This window comes from Sander lucioperca, chromosome 1 (assembly GCF_008315115.2).
Source record: "Sander lucioperca isolate FBNREF2018 chromosome 1, SLUC_FBN_1.2, whole genome shotgun sequence".
Classification (NCBI taxonomy): Eukaryota; Metazoa; Chordata; class Actinopteri; order Perciformes; family Percidae; genus Sander; species Sander lucioperca.
Window position 1 is genome coordinate 29809058 of NC_050173.1, and position 13537 is coordinate 29822594.

Consider the following 13537-nt stretch of genomic DNA (forward strand, 5'->3'; position numbering starts at 1 on the left):
GTGTGAACCAGAGGGTGCACAGGCACGGTTGGTCTTTTGCTGACTGCCTGATAATTGAATGAGCGATTATCCCTCCCATTAATAGACAATGATACAGAAAGCACTGCCATATGTACGGAATATTAATGAGTGGCTGCAGCGGCCTAGATAAGAGAAGCGCCATGCAGTTGCTGTAATAGGGGTTAAAACAATTTGCCCCCCACCACCCTAACACACACACACACACACACACACACACACACACACTTTCCACTATGCTAATCCTCCATCCTCTCACCAACTAAGCAGGCTGCCACCGAACAACCACCCCCCCATGGCCTGAACTTGTGCTTGGGGCTGACCTCACTGCTGCCAAGGCCGACTACCATTGTGTAAGAGTGTAAGCAGGGTCACTCGACAACAGAATGACATGCTAATGATGGGAAGCAGCGGGTGTTTAGTATTTATGTTATGAGACATTTTGCAACATGGGAGCTGGAAACACATGCAGCAATTCAGATTTTTTTATGACAAAAAAATATTACTACCTCATGTTTTTTTTGTAGTTTTCTAGCTTCATCTCACTGTTTCACTGCTGAATCTGTCTTCATCTTCTTGCTGTCACAAGTTTTTTTTTTTTTTTTTTTTGATATTCAGGTAAAGAAAAGATGCAAGAGCAGCTGAAGCCCGCAACACCACAAAGGCCTATCCAGCCTCACCTCTATCACATTTCATTAAAAGGTTGCAGAGAGTCAGGCCGGTAAAACAGTTGGGGCACACTTCTATATGAATCACCATGCCAATCAATAGCTAACATCTATTAGCGATGGAAAGCAATATTTCTCCTTTTACCTTGCAATAATTGTGCTTAATGCTGTGAAGTACCTTATCATACGACTGACGGCAAAAGAAAGGCCAGTTACCATGGCGACTGTGAAAGCCATTGGTTTCCTTTTCAGCAGAATAATGAACTTCTCTCCTATGTGTGTCACTCTTCGACTCCACTCTCAGCCTCTCCGATTAAATTGAAGTCCACGCGTCCTTGAAATCCCTCGTCTCTGCCTTATAATTTGCCAAACAAGAGAAAAACACAGAAGAAATGTACCAAGGCTTGACAAATGCATCACTTTAGGCCGAGGTGTGGGTGTATATCTCACAATCAATATGCAGTGTATTTTAATTTAATAATAGGAAAATGTCCTTGTAATTAAAAAAGCAAATACTTCTATAATTCCAGTTACATTTTGTATTTGATGAATGGTTTAAGAATACATTTTTCCTTGACTTTGTTTAGTGGCATAATCTTTCAATTTTCTCTTAGAACGCCTGTAATCATGCTCTCAGATTAAACAACTCTAAAACATTGGTTTTAAAACAGGCTATAGATTTAAAATCAGTTGCAATTACTTTTAATGTTTGCATTTTTGGAAATTAAAATGCATTTTTCTGCAAGTGAAGACTTTAAGCTGATGTTAAGCTTATCAAAAGTTTTTTACAGTAAAGTCAGTAAGACAAGGCAACTCTGTCACGTTTAATAATAATGGATGCATGGAGCTGAATAGACTTCTCAAAGTAGTCTGACACGTGCTCCTCTGTCAGGTCATTTTTTTTTCTATATTTCTATAAGAATAAAAAAAAAACTTGCTTCGTGAATCCGATCATTGATTGCACTCGCTATCCACAGCGTCCTTGAGCACAGCCATCCTCACTGTCCAAAGACATCGAGTGCTTTATTCAGTGGTGTTGGTCGATAACGGCGAGAAAAAACACCAATTCAAGTTAGAGACGCACACAGATCCAAATAAAACCAAGCTTTTCTTTCTTTTTCTTCTTTCTTTTTCTTTTACCGAAACGACTGCAACTGATTGTGTTTTTAGATATAGCCTGTATAAACATTGCATCCTTTTGGTATTTTAATATGATTATTTAACGTATAGTTATTTAGGCTCATTGTAATTGATTGCTTTATCAGTTAAAAACACATTATTTTAATGTTTTTTTATTTTTTTTATGTCGTTTTCGATAAGTTGTTGGCTGGTGCATTATTTGTAAAATATTTGTAATTTAATTAATCCTACTGCTTTGTCACAATTAAAGTGACAACCGCTACATTTACTAATTAAGTTAGTTATCACATATCGCCATCCTAATGTACCTCCATTAACGGGTTTCAGTGCCGCTTCTCCTGTTATATAGACTGGAAATGACAGACTCGGTCATGTAATGCTTCATATGCGTTTTAAGTCGAAACATCAATTACTCTGAAAGGGCGATAAATACCCGTGTTGTTGTCTTACAGGCGTGGGGTGGGGCCTGGTAACATATGACCCAAAACATTACTACAGCCAATTGATATTGGTTATCTGGTTATTTTAAAACTCTTGGTGGCATATGGCAGCACACCAAAAGCACTATTGCATTTCTATTTAAAAGTAGAAAGTTAAGTTACTCTGCACTGTATCACTTAGCAATATTTGATAATTACAAGTAGATAAGTCAAGAAGCAAACATTTCTCTCACACTACCTTAAAGCATTATAACAGCAATTTAAAAGAGAACAATTAGTTTCTTTAGATTCATAAAGCAATGTCTAATCTGACCATACAACGCACACAATTGTGTTCACAACTCTAGACAGACACATATAGGCCTAGAGGTGACAAGTCACCAACATATCTCATCAGCATGACCTTATTATAATTTAATGTAATGAAACCTGCCTTCTAAAGGGAAACCAGACACTTAAAGTAAGCCGACAGCATGATTGAGACAAAGATGTCTAAATCGAGGCACATTCCTAACATATAGGCAGCAGTCAAGTGGGAAGAAAAGTAGCTCACCAATGTTAACAATGTTACTGTTACTGTAAAACAGCTTAGGCTGATGGTCATGCATCTTCAGTTTATATGGTTATTAAACTGTTTCATGAACCCAACAGAGGGAGATTTCTCTGAACTCAGAGAGGGGCATATCATTCAGCGTAACACAAACAGAAAACCAGAAAAATCCCTAAATTAGGTAATTTAGCACAATTCTATTACATGTAATCCAAATGCTCTATTCATAGAGGACAAAGGAGAATTTCAAGACCAGACAACTTTTCTGACATCAGCACATCAAGGGCAGAGGGAGCAGGTCAACAATACAAACTGAAAGGATGCACTTTGCCCCAGAATGATCCTTCAACATCTTCTTTACACAATGCATGCAACAAACAAAACACACAAGTTATACTGTAAATAACCAACAAAATATACTTTACAATGGCCTATTAAACAATTATCTGCCTTTCTGTCATTTTAATTAGGTTTGCCTTCCATTTTAACCCTTGTCTGCACTGTATTGACACCTACCTCTACAAGTGGAACTTGTACACAGAACCTGCATCAGATATGTATAGGCCTATATCAGACACAAAATACATGTTTTAACATGAAAGTTTGCTTCCAGAATTGCAACCAGACCCAGGTCAATGGAGCCCATGCTTTGTGTTTCCAGGTTAAGGTTTTAATGTGAAACACGTGACTACCAGCATTTTCTCAGCAGTTTTGCAGGTCGAATGTTTCCTGACCATCTTACCGTGTTTCTGTGGCGTATACCTTCCTCTGGCCTCGTTCTTTGTCTGTTAGACAGCGCTGAGGGCCAAAATACCCAAATAGCCCTTTTACAGCATTTCTTTCCACATTTTTGTAATTTTCCCGCTTAATATTCTGACTTACTGGAGAGACACCCATCTGACAAGTTGAGCTCTCCTGACTGAGTGCAAGTTGCAACTTCCTGTCACCATCAGACCACAGGGGGGCGCTCATACGCTTACATCACATTGAGGTAAACTGTTGAAAAGTGCACAGAACAGTTCGAAACCTTCATTACAGATTAATTTTCATTATTACCAATTCGATAATGTGTCAAATTAGCAGAGCTTTGAATCTTCATTTATCTGTTTACATGCTAATAGTTGGTGGGGACATGAATATGAAGATGCTGGTGAAAGGGACTGTTTGTAGGTCTGCTGGCAAATGTTAACATGTAAATAGTTATCCGATGCAGTCTGTCATGAACTGAAGTTTTAAGAAAAAGCAAAACAACTCAGAATGACTGACCGTACTGCTTATATGTTTCTGATCATCCATTGTTTGTAAATTACAGACAACATGGGAGTAATATTTCTAAACAGTATTGCCATTTACACTGTAATTATTGTTATTAGCCTTCAGGCTACTGGGTACTACTGCGCTCCTGTTATTATTTTATTGGTTTCTAAAGATGGGAGAAAAACAGTTGGTCATGTTCTCAAACACTGAATTGTTACAATGACGTAGTTTAGGTGAATTCTGGCCTTGAGTTATTCATAGTATTTGCAATGGCATTACGTTTAATCTCTTCAACTTTTCATGGGTTGGTCATTGTAAATCATGTTGTGTGGACTGCAATTATGCACTGGAATAAACAAATATAATATCACATTAGATGATGTCACACAGTGTGGAAATACTGTAGGGTTTTTAACATTAAAGTGACTTTAGGAAGGAAATCTTTATCTTGTTCACTGTCATCATCAACATAGTGTTTGTTTTTTTTAGCCAGCGCCCTTATCCAAAAAAGAGCCTTCATAGTTCTCTTGCCATTGAATGATCTATGGAGATGATAACATGAAAGATTACACACTCTGCTTTCACTTCCTAAACATCAACTGTACTGTATCTATTCAGGTAATAGAAAATGGAGTTAGTTTCAGTCTGGCTAAACACATGAGTTGTATGGTGTACACAAATATCAAACTTTATGTGCTTCCTCTGAATTCATAGATCACTCGACATTGCTCTTTTCATGAGGGAGATTTGAAAGAAGAAGAATAAATTAGTGCTTAATGATATTATAGGTTCACACTGACCAGACAAGAAACAGTCATTGCATAATCAGCTCATGATACGTGACATACAGTAAACACCAGTTACTCATGATGTACCACTTTATGATACATATCAAACTGTTATTACAGAAACATCTTCAAAGATAGTGCTCATACTGAATATCAAGAGATCACCGTGTGATGCAGAGCTGTATGAATACATCTGCTCCTACAAGTATTGGTTCATATGTCAACATTAAAAACAAGGGTGGAGGGACCAATGCTCTCTAACTGTGTTCACATGTTGCAAAACCATCAAGGAGTTCAGCCTAAACTACTGTAAGAAAAAGGAGCTTTCAATTCCATGTATCAATCCCAAAGGTAAAAGGGTGAAAAGGAAAATCCCTTATCCCTCTAATGAGGCGTGGGTGGTTCTTGTCCTGAGTTGTCTCTGCTTTTCTCCACAGTTGAGCAAAAGACAGCTGTGAAAGTTAAAGGATAAAAACAGCTGGGATCAAGAGCTGGCAGTAGCTGCGGTTTCTGGGTAACACATAGATATTGTTGATACAACAGGGAGGACTGCATCATAACTGCCTAATTTGAAAATTGCCAGGCTATCTGTCATCTTTGATCAGATAATGAACTTTAATATTTAGATCAGTGAGTGACCGATTGATGACAACAATTCACTAACTGACTTATTGCTTATGAACACCTGCCTGAGGAGATCAGGGCTGTAAACTCTGTCCCATTTTTTTAAATGTTCCATTAAAAACCCACTTTTTAAAATAGTTTTTCAGTGATTTCATTGATGTTTTATGACATTTTAGTTTGTTATATGCTGTGTGTCTTATGTGTTTAGTTTTGGGGGTTTTAGTTTCTACCAAACCTCTCAGTGCAAACAAAAAAGGAAATATAAACAGGTGCTTCTGCCATTAGAAATGTTAGCTTACATTACATGTCATTTAGCTGACGCTTTTATCCAAAGCGACTTACAATTGCTATATATGTCAGAGGTCACATGCCTCTGGAGCAACTAGGGGTTAAGTGCCTTGCTCAGGGACACATTGGCTGATGTATCACAGCAGGAATCGAACCCGGGTCTCCCACACCAAAGGCATGTGTCATATCCACTGCGCCATCACCACCCCCATTAGCTAAGCCTGGAGCAGAAATACTTTTTCCAATATTTCTCCAATAGATTTCCCACTATCTCTCAGAATTTTTACTGGCTTTCAGGGCAGGGTTTTTGTAGACCAGAGCGATGCCATGGTTGTTGTTCGGCTGTATGTGTGCCTGTTCAGGTGTTTGGCTGCTTGTCATCTGTCTTTTTCCCGTCAGAAAAGACATCATTTTGGATCTGTAGTGATCCCCAGCAAGGAAGTACAGAATTGGGTCAATGCAGCTATTGATGCTCGCCAGCGGACGGGTGATCTTGTAAGTAAAGTTGACAATGTTGAGAAATTCACAGTTAAGATTTAAAACGCGGGAGGTGTAGTAGAGCGTCCGTGTGATGTGAAATGGGACGAAGCTCACAGCAAACACCACCAACACCACGATGATGAGCTTGATGGACTTCTGACGTGAGGCGGCGCCCTGCTGACTGGCAGAAATTCCCCGTCTGGGTCGGCACAGGGCCCGCGCCATCAAGCAGTAACACACCACAATGACTAGGAACGGGATGCCAAATAGGAGCACCATGATGACAGAGCTGTAGTCCACATACTCCTCAAAGGCCTCCTGGTTGGTTGTGTCATGGCACAGGGTGTCATTGTCCCTCGTGGAGGTGGTGACAAAGATGAGGTTGGGCACCAGGCACACACTCACCACAGCCCACACCATGGCGCACACCAGGTGGGCATGGCGGGACTTCACCAGGGTCATTGTTTTGAGTGGGTGGCAGATGCCCAGGTAACGGTGCACGCTGATGCAGGTGAGTAAGAGGATGCTGCAGTAGAGGTTGGCATAGAACAGGAAGCGTACCATTTTGCAGACGGCCACTCCAAAAGGCCAGTGACTGCGATTGGCGTAGTAGTAGATGAGGGTGGGCAGGGAGAGGACGTACAGGAAGTCGGACAGGGCGAGATGGAACATGAACACGGTACTGGGCTTCCATGGACGCATCTTAAGGAACAACCACAAAGCTGTTGCATTGAGCACGAAGCCGACCACAAACACCAGACTGTAGGACACAGGCAGCAGGATGTATTTGAACTCCTCATCAAAGCGACAGCTAGCGTTGAAGATTGAAGTGAAAACTGTCGACTGGTTGTGCGTGCCGGGGCTGCTGATGACTGTTTCCATAGTGATGACAATTTTTAGTAGCACTTTTAAGCCAGCAGGTGACCGAACCTGCAAAAGGAAAAAAGAGACACAGAGATATGATGGCTTTTACGTTATATCAAACGAAAATACACATGTACTGTAGACGAAGTAACGTTACAAGGTGAAGGGCCCCCAAACCAAATCCTGCTCAGGGCCCCCAAAGTCTGGGGCTGGCCCTACTTGAACCTGCATGGCATTTTATCTCTAATTCACGTAATTTTAAAAATCACTTATTATTTGGCATTTAGTTCCTGTCAATATTTCAGTCACACTTTTATGACAAAAAAAGCTATTAATCTAAATACAGGACAAATGTATTCTAATCCTACTTTGCTCCACCAACGGAGGACCCCAGAGCGTTAAGTAAAAGTAGTGCTAGTCTGGGATAAATTAAAAGTGTTTGATGTACTTGTTAATCTATCTGTTATTGTATCAGGGAAGATACACTGCTATCTTGCTATCCAAACACAAAGAACTACAAACAATCATCTGTGTCATACAGAGATGGGAAGTAACGAAGTACAAATACTTCGTAATACTGTACTCAAGTACATTTTTCAGATATTTTTACTTTACTTTACTATATTTTTTTGTGGCGACTTTTTACTTTTACTCCTTACATTTTAACATGAATATCGGTACTTTCTACTCCTTACATTTTACAAAATTGGCTCGTTACTTTAGTTTTGTACAAGAGGTCGTCATGTCGGAGAATAGCACAGACACGCGCCTCACCGCGAGCGGGCGCGCGCGACACACTGAGCAAAAAGAAAAAGAGACCAGCTGTCCGGAGGATAATCAGTTGAGATCGTGTGTGTGCGTCCCTAAGAACTGTAAGTCGTATAACTTATGTTGTCAGTTCATTTAAGCCTGTTGTTGTATTGGTCTATATTTCTTGCAAATTTAAAGTAAGTTAGCTAGTGATTTTGTTGTTTGTGTTCTTCACCTGTTACCTAGGTTGCACGTTGCTTGATCTTAATAAAGCATCAAAAGAGAGAAGTTGTCTCCGTCCGTGTTTTAACAGACACACCTGGGGCGAAGTTGGAAACCAGAATCAGCTTTAAATACAGTCCAAATTTAGTCCTTACTAACAAGTTTCAAATAATTTCACTGGAGTTACCGTTATTTTCGCGTCATCAATACCACATTCAATCTAATAAGACAGATTCGGCGGCATTCTGCATTCATTCACGGCAAATCATTGCGGCCTGATGGTGGTAAGGTTAGCACATAGTAGTATGGATGGCGACATGATTGAAAATGAAGAAATCAGCAGACAAGCAGCAAGACATCCTTGGCCTTATCTGAGAGAGATGTTTGAGATAGTAGGCATCAAGAATGACTCCTGGCCAATGTGCTGCGCAACTCTTCTTAATTAATGTCTGTTTAGTAATTCATATTTTATCCTTTATTTTCTTTCCAGAAGCCATATTTGAGCACACACACACACACACACACACACACACACACACACACACACACACACACACACACACACACACACACACACGTAGATTCCTTTAAATGTTAAGGGGAAGATTAAAAAAAGACAAACTGGATCTGTGAATTCTCACAGAATCACAACTGAATTCATAAATAGCTACTCAGTCAGAATCTTATTAACCTGGAGTCCCAGTCTCTGTCACAATAGTCATATATGTGATGTTTTAGGCATATTGGCAGACATCCATTTAAAATGTAGGCAATGGCATATAAAGAGCCTTTTTTCCATGTCCACTGAAGTTTCTCAGCTTGCACTCTAGTAACATTTGTGTGGTCCAGGTAGTTTTGCATAAAAAATGGTTGTCATTCGCAAAGCTACTTTTACTTTTATACTTTAAGTAAATTTCCAAGCCTGTACTTTGTTACTTTTACTTGAGTAAATAAGTTAAATCAGTACTTCTACTTTTACCAGAGTATTTTTTAACACAAGTATCTGTACTTCTACTTGAGTACGGGAAGTGAGTACTTTTGCCATCTCTGGTGTCATATGTTTAAAACAAGATGTTTTAGAGCAAACTCTTCTCCTCCTCTCATGTAGTCTGGACAAACTCCTTCCATGGAACAAACTGAACTTAAAAACTGACAGCACTATTGTTGCACTTTTGGCACTGGCTGCACTTAAAAAGTTTCGTGAGAATGTATAGTGTGTATTGTATTTATAAACTTGTCTTTTACTGTTGAAACTTCAAATACATTACTTTAAAAACGTAAAAGGAGTGCCATAGCGTAAACATACTCTGTCCTGCATGTTACAGTAAGTTACTTAATGTTTTTTACTGAACCACGGTATTATCAGAAAAACATTAAGTATGAAAAGGTAAAAGCATTTACTGCAGACTGGTACCTTTGCAATCTTCTATTTATATAACACTCAACATTTTAGAGTGTTATATAAATAATAATTATACTATATTTTTTTTTAAATTATTATTATAGATGCATGTAAACAATATCTGATGTTGTAGGCCTAGGTCAAGGTAGAGCTATTCTAACTGCTTTATTTATTGTTGAATAATGTCTAACAATGTAAGTAACTATTAACTATAACTCAAACAAATGTAGGCTAGTGGAGTGAAAAGTATGCTACAATGTTTCACTCTGAAATATAGTGGAGTCGAGGTATAAAGTGATAAAGTGGAAATACTCTAGTAAAGCACAAGCACCTGAAAAGTTTAGTAAATGCACTGGATAATTTCCACCACTGTTGGTTTTGTCATGTGTTATCGTTCTCCTCCGTCACACACACACACACACATAAGAACCGAGTTATCGTGCCACTGCGGCTACTCACCCCAAACGGGATCCGGAAAACAGCGGTGGTGTCAGGCTGGTCTAGATACCGTCGCTCCAGAGAAGTCGTTCAACTTTTCAGTCGAGATCAATAGCTGCTCCTCTCTCTCACTACGTCGTCGTCTTCTTCGTCCAGCCGGCGCACATTAGATACGCACGGCACTAAAAGTTATGTTTCGGTGGAAGTCGTGTTGGAGTCCATGGCAGCGGTGAGTGCAGAGACTGTCAGCACTGAGCGCAGGATACGTGGAGAGCATACATAACATACACTGTGTGTACGGCTGAAATTGGAAGTCACGCTGCTGAGTGGACAAAACTGCCTCCCAAAAACAGTCTTGAGTGTGCAAGTCACTTTCAATTTAGCGAACCACGTGAAACTACTACCAGAGCTGATTGACACATTCAACATGAACACTACCCCATACTTTTGCTTGAAAAGTTAGTTTTTCTCCTTATAGCAGCTTTTCATGTACTTCTACACTTATAAGTACTCCTCTGACTTTTCAAATGTCATCAGTCTGTATTAAAATATGTGCAGTGATCATTCTTGTGCTACCATTTTCTTTAACAATAGTTCAGAGGGAATACAGTATAATCTCTATTCATATTATTTAGTCTAATTTATGATGTGCTCATGACATTAATGCAATATTATGGAGTAAATCACCTAACAGAATATAAACAAGCCAGCACTGTAAGCAGCCACAATAGGCTACTAACATATACTGCTTACATGTTAACACCCCATGTTACACATGGAGAACCAGCACTGTAAAATATGTGAGTAACATTGCTATTATGTGCTTAATGCCACTCAATGCTGAAATGTTATAGAAGGTAATATTTGCACAGCTGTACAGTAGACCATTATAAAAGGCAACAGTTGCACTCTGGAGCTTTAAGGCATCAACTTGTTCGTCTCCTCAGTAAACTTTCTCATCTCAGGCTTTTCTGTAAGATTCACGTGATAGGCGTGTAATTATAATCGTAAAGAAATAAAAGTAGGCAGGATGAGCAATGCTGGTATCAGAGACATACAATAAACTGAGGTGAGATAAGGCAGTCACTTAATAAGTTACCAAAAACTGACCCATGGTCGCAAACAAGATCATATCCACTTCAGAGACTATAAACATATTTGGTTGGAATTACCCTTTTGTGGTCTACATTGAGATAGACAATAGAATGTAAAATATGACATGCATATGCATATGACATACGTATCTAAAATACTTTAAATCCTGATATGGTATAAAAGTCAGTATGAGATAGCTGAAAACATATCCCTTGCAAATGGAAAGTCCAGACCCCTTCACCCCAGTCAATGTGTGTGTGAGTGAATACCAGTAGGTCAGCTTGGTGGTAGCAGTGTGAGTTTCTGTGTCTGTGAAGTGTTTGGGTTTCTGTGGTAAGAACTCTGGAATGTGAGTGGGCCACTGACAAAGCATGTTCTTCTTCAGAAACCCATTCAAAGCACAGCATCAGTTTACAGTACCTCACAGATGGAAAACATCAACAGACAAACAAAGCTACTTTTATCAGATTTTGAATTAAACTGTCGCTTGTTAATAAAGGACTTTTTTTTCTTAAATCCATGAATTGTCGTAATCGTAAATTGTCTTTAAGCCCCCCCTCAAGCCCAGAATGTGTTTTGCTTATTATTATTACTACTTCATTTGGGTGTTTGACCTTTACTGTGCAGAATGTGTGTGTAGAGTTTGTCATTAGAAGCATGTACTTTCATGTACATAATAATGCAACATAGGGCTGCACAATATATAATTTTTTCCCGTCATCGCGATATCAACTGGCGCAATATTCACATCGCGAAAGGCTGCAACATATTGCAAAGTACACTCCGTTTTTTTGTGTTAGTAGAAAGGAAATATGAGTAGAAAATGCACTTTATAATGTAGCTGTCATTCTTTTTTTAGTGTTGAATTTGTTCAAAAAAGAATGTTTGAAAATGATTTCCTTTCATTTGTTTTAAATTCAATAAGCAATTTGTTGTATTTTGTATACTGAAAGCAGCAGAACTGAGTACACTTTAGTATTTGTTTATTTATCGCAAGTAATATCGTTATAGCAAAATTCCACAACATTATTGCATATAGCATATTTTCCTCATATCGTGCAGCCCTAATGCGACATCACAACTAGTTTGGTCCATTATGTTACTTTGAAAAAAGTGCTGTAGAAATTTGAAACTTCCAAGTACACAAACACAAATAATTGTTGTTTTTTAGAGAAGAGGAGACATTTAAGTTAAAAATGTTATGTTCTTTCGAAAAGACAAATATTTGCATATTCACGGATTCTAGATTTTACAATTAAGGAAGGTAATTTAACTTTTTTGATCTAATTATTATACAAATAAGAATATTTTGATACATGGAGGGCATCTTTAAACTTCACTTTGTCAATATGTGCACACATTTGTCAAGCATAATATTATAAACTAATACCAATAATCATTTATTAAAACATGCTGCTGCATAATCACAGAACAACTATGTCAATCTAAACACCTGTTTTATTAAACATGTGCCAACATGATGTGAAGAAAAGAAATCAACATTTTCCACCCTGTTGTTCACCCTGAAACTGCCAAAAATTCACAGCAGCCCTACAGGTGATGACATACCTACCTGCTGTCAGAGGACAGAGGGATGTGTTTGGTTATGCCTTAATGTGTAACTACAAGCAAAAACACATAGACTCAATATTTAAGAGTTATTTTGGGATCAGATTCACAGTTGTCTCATTTCTTTGCTGCAGTATATTATTTAACTAAGCTGACAAATACAACTTGGTTGTTCATGGACTTGGCAATCATGACAGTTACCCTGTATTCACAAACATAACTGATGTAATATTTATGTAAGTTGTTTACACTGGAAAAGCACTGGTCTTTATCCAAACTAAGAAAATATTATCTATGCATGTTTCAACAAGATCCTGAAAAACTAGAAAGAAATAGAAAACATATGCAGACTTGCTATAACTTTAAAAAAAAACAAAGACTATGATGCTTGGCTAAACCTAGCTCAGTGGGCCCCTAATATGTAATCTTTTGGATGTTTGTGTGCTGATGCGCTTTCTTGTGTGTGTGTGTGTGTGTGTGTGTGTGTGTGTGTGTGTGTGTGTGTGTGTGTGTGTGTAACAAGCATAGTGTGCGTGCGGCACATTTTACTAATGCGCTGTTAAAATAACAATGAAATGCTGCGCTATTGACCTTAGACAAGGTTTTTGTTGGTCAATGGCGCGATCACTTCCCGCTGCCTCAAGATAGCAATACGCCAAGAATTCACCTGAACACACCTCCCTGTAAGACTAGCACGCCCAGGGGCGCAAAGATGGGTGCAGGTGCATTTGCTATACGACGTGGGCGCTGGATGGTCTTAAAATAGCAAAGATACTTGTGTCGGGCTTTGCGTCGGGCTTTGCGCCGCGCTGTGCCGGTTGCAAGATAGGGCCCAGTGTGTTGGTACTTGCATGACTCAAAGAGAGAAGCATTATCTTTATCAAGTATTGTGGCAAATAATTGGCCCATGAATTGCATTTCTGGTTCTACTGTTGCAACCCATA

The 13537-nt window shown here is 38.9% G+C and overlaps 1 protein-coding gene across 2 annotated transcripts; it reads right to left on the reverse strand.

Moving 5' to 3' along the window:
- Positions 1-2530: 2530 nt before the first annotated feature.
- On the reverse strand, positions 2531-10288 carry p2ry4 (pyrimidinergic receptor P2Y4). Of its 2 annotated transcripts, none has more exons than XM_031303423.2 (3): positions 9951-10288; positions 5991-7183; positions 2531-5781 (listed from the first exon to the last, which is right to left on the reverse strand). In XM_031303423.2, exon 2 carries the CDS (start codon positions 7133-7135, stop codon positions 6041-6043), a length of 1095 nt encoding a protein of 364 aa, XP_031159283.1. In that variant the 5' UTR covers positions 7136-7183; positions 9951-10288; the 3' UTR covers positions 2531-5781; positions 5991-6040. The 2 variants fall into 2 exon arrangements, with proteins under 2 accessions (XP_031159283.1, XP_035857619.1); XM_036001726.1 differs by having other exon boundaries at positions 5991-7182; positions 9929-10288.
- Positions 10289-13537: the final 3249 nt, after the last annotated feature.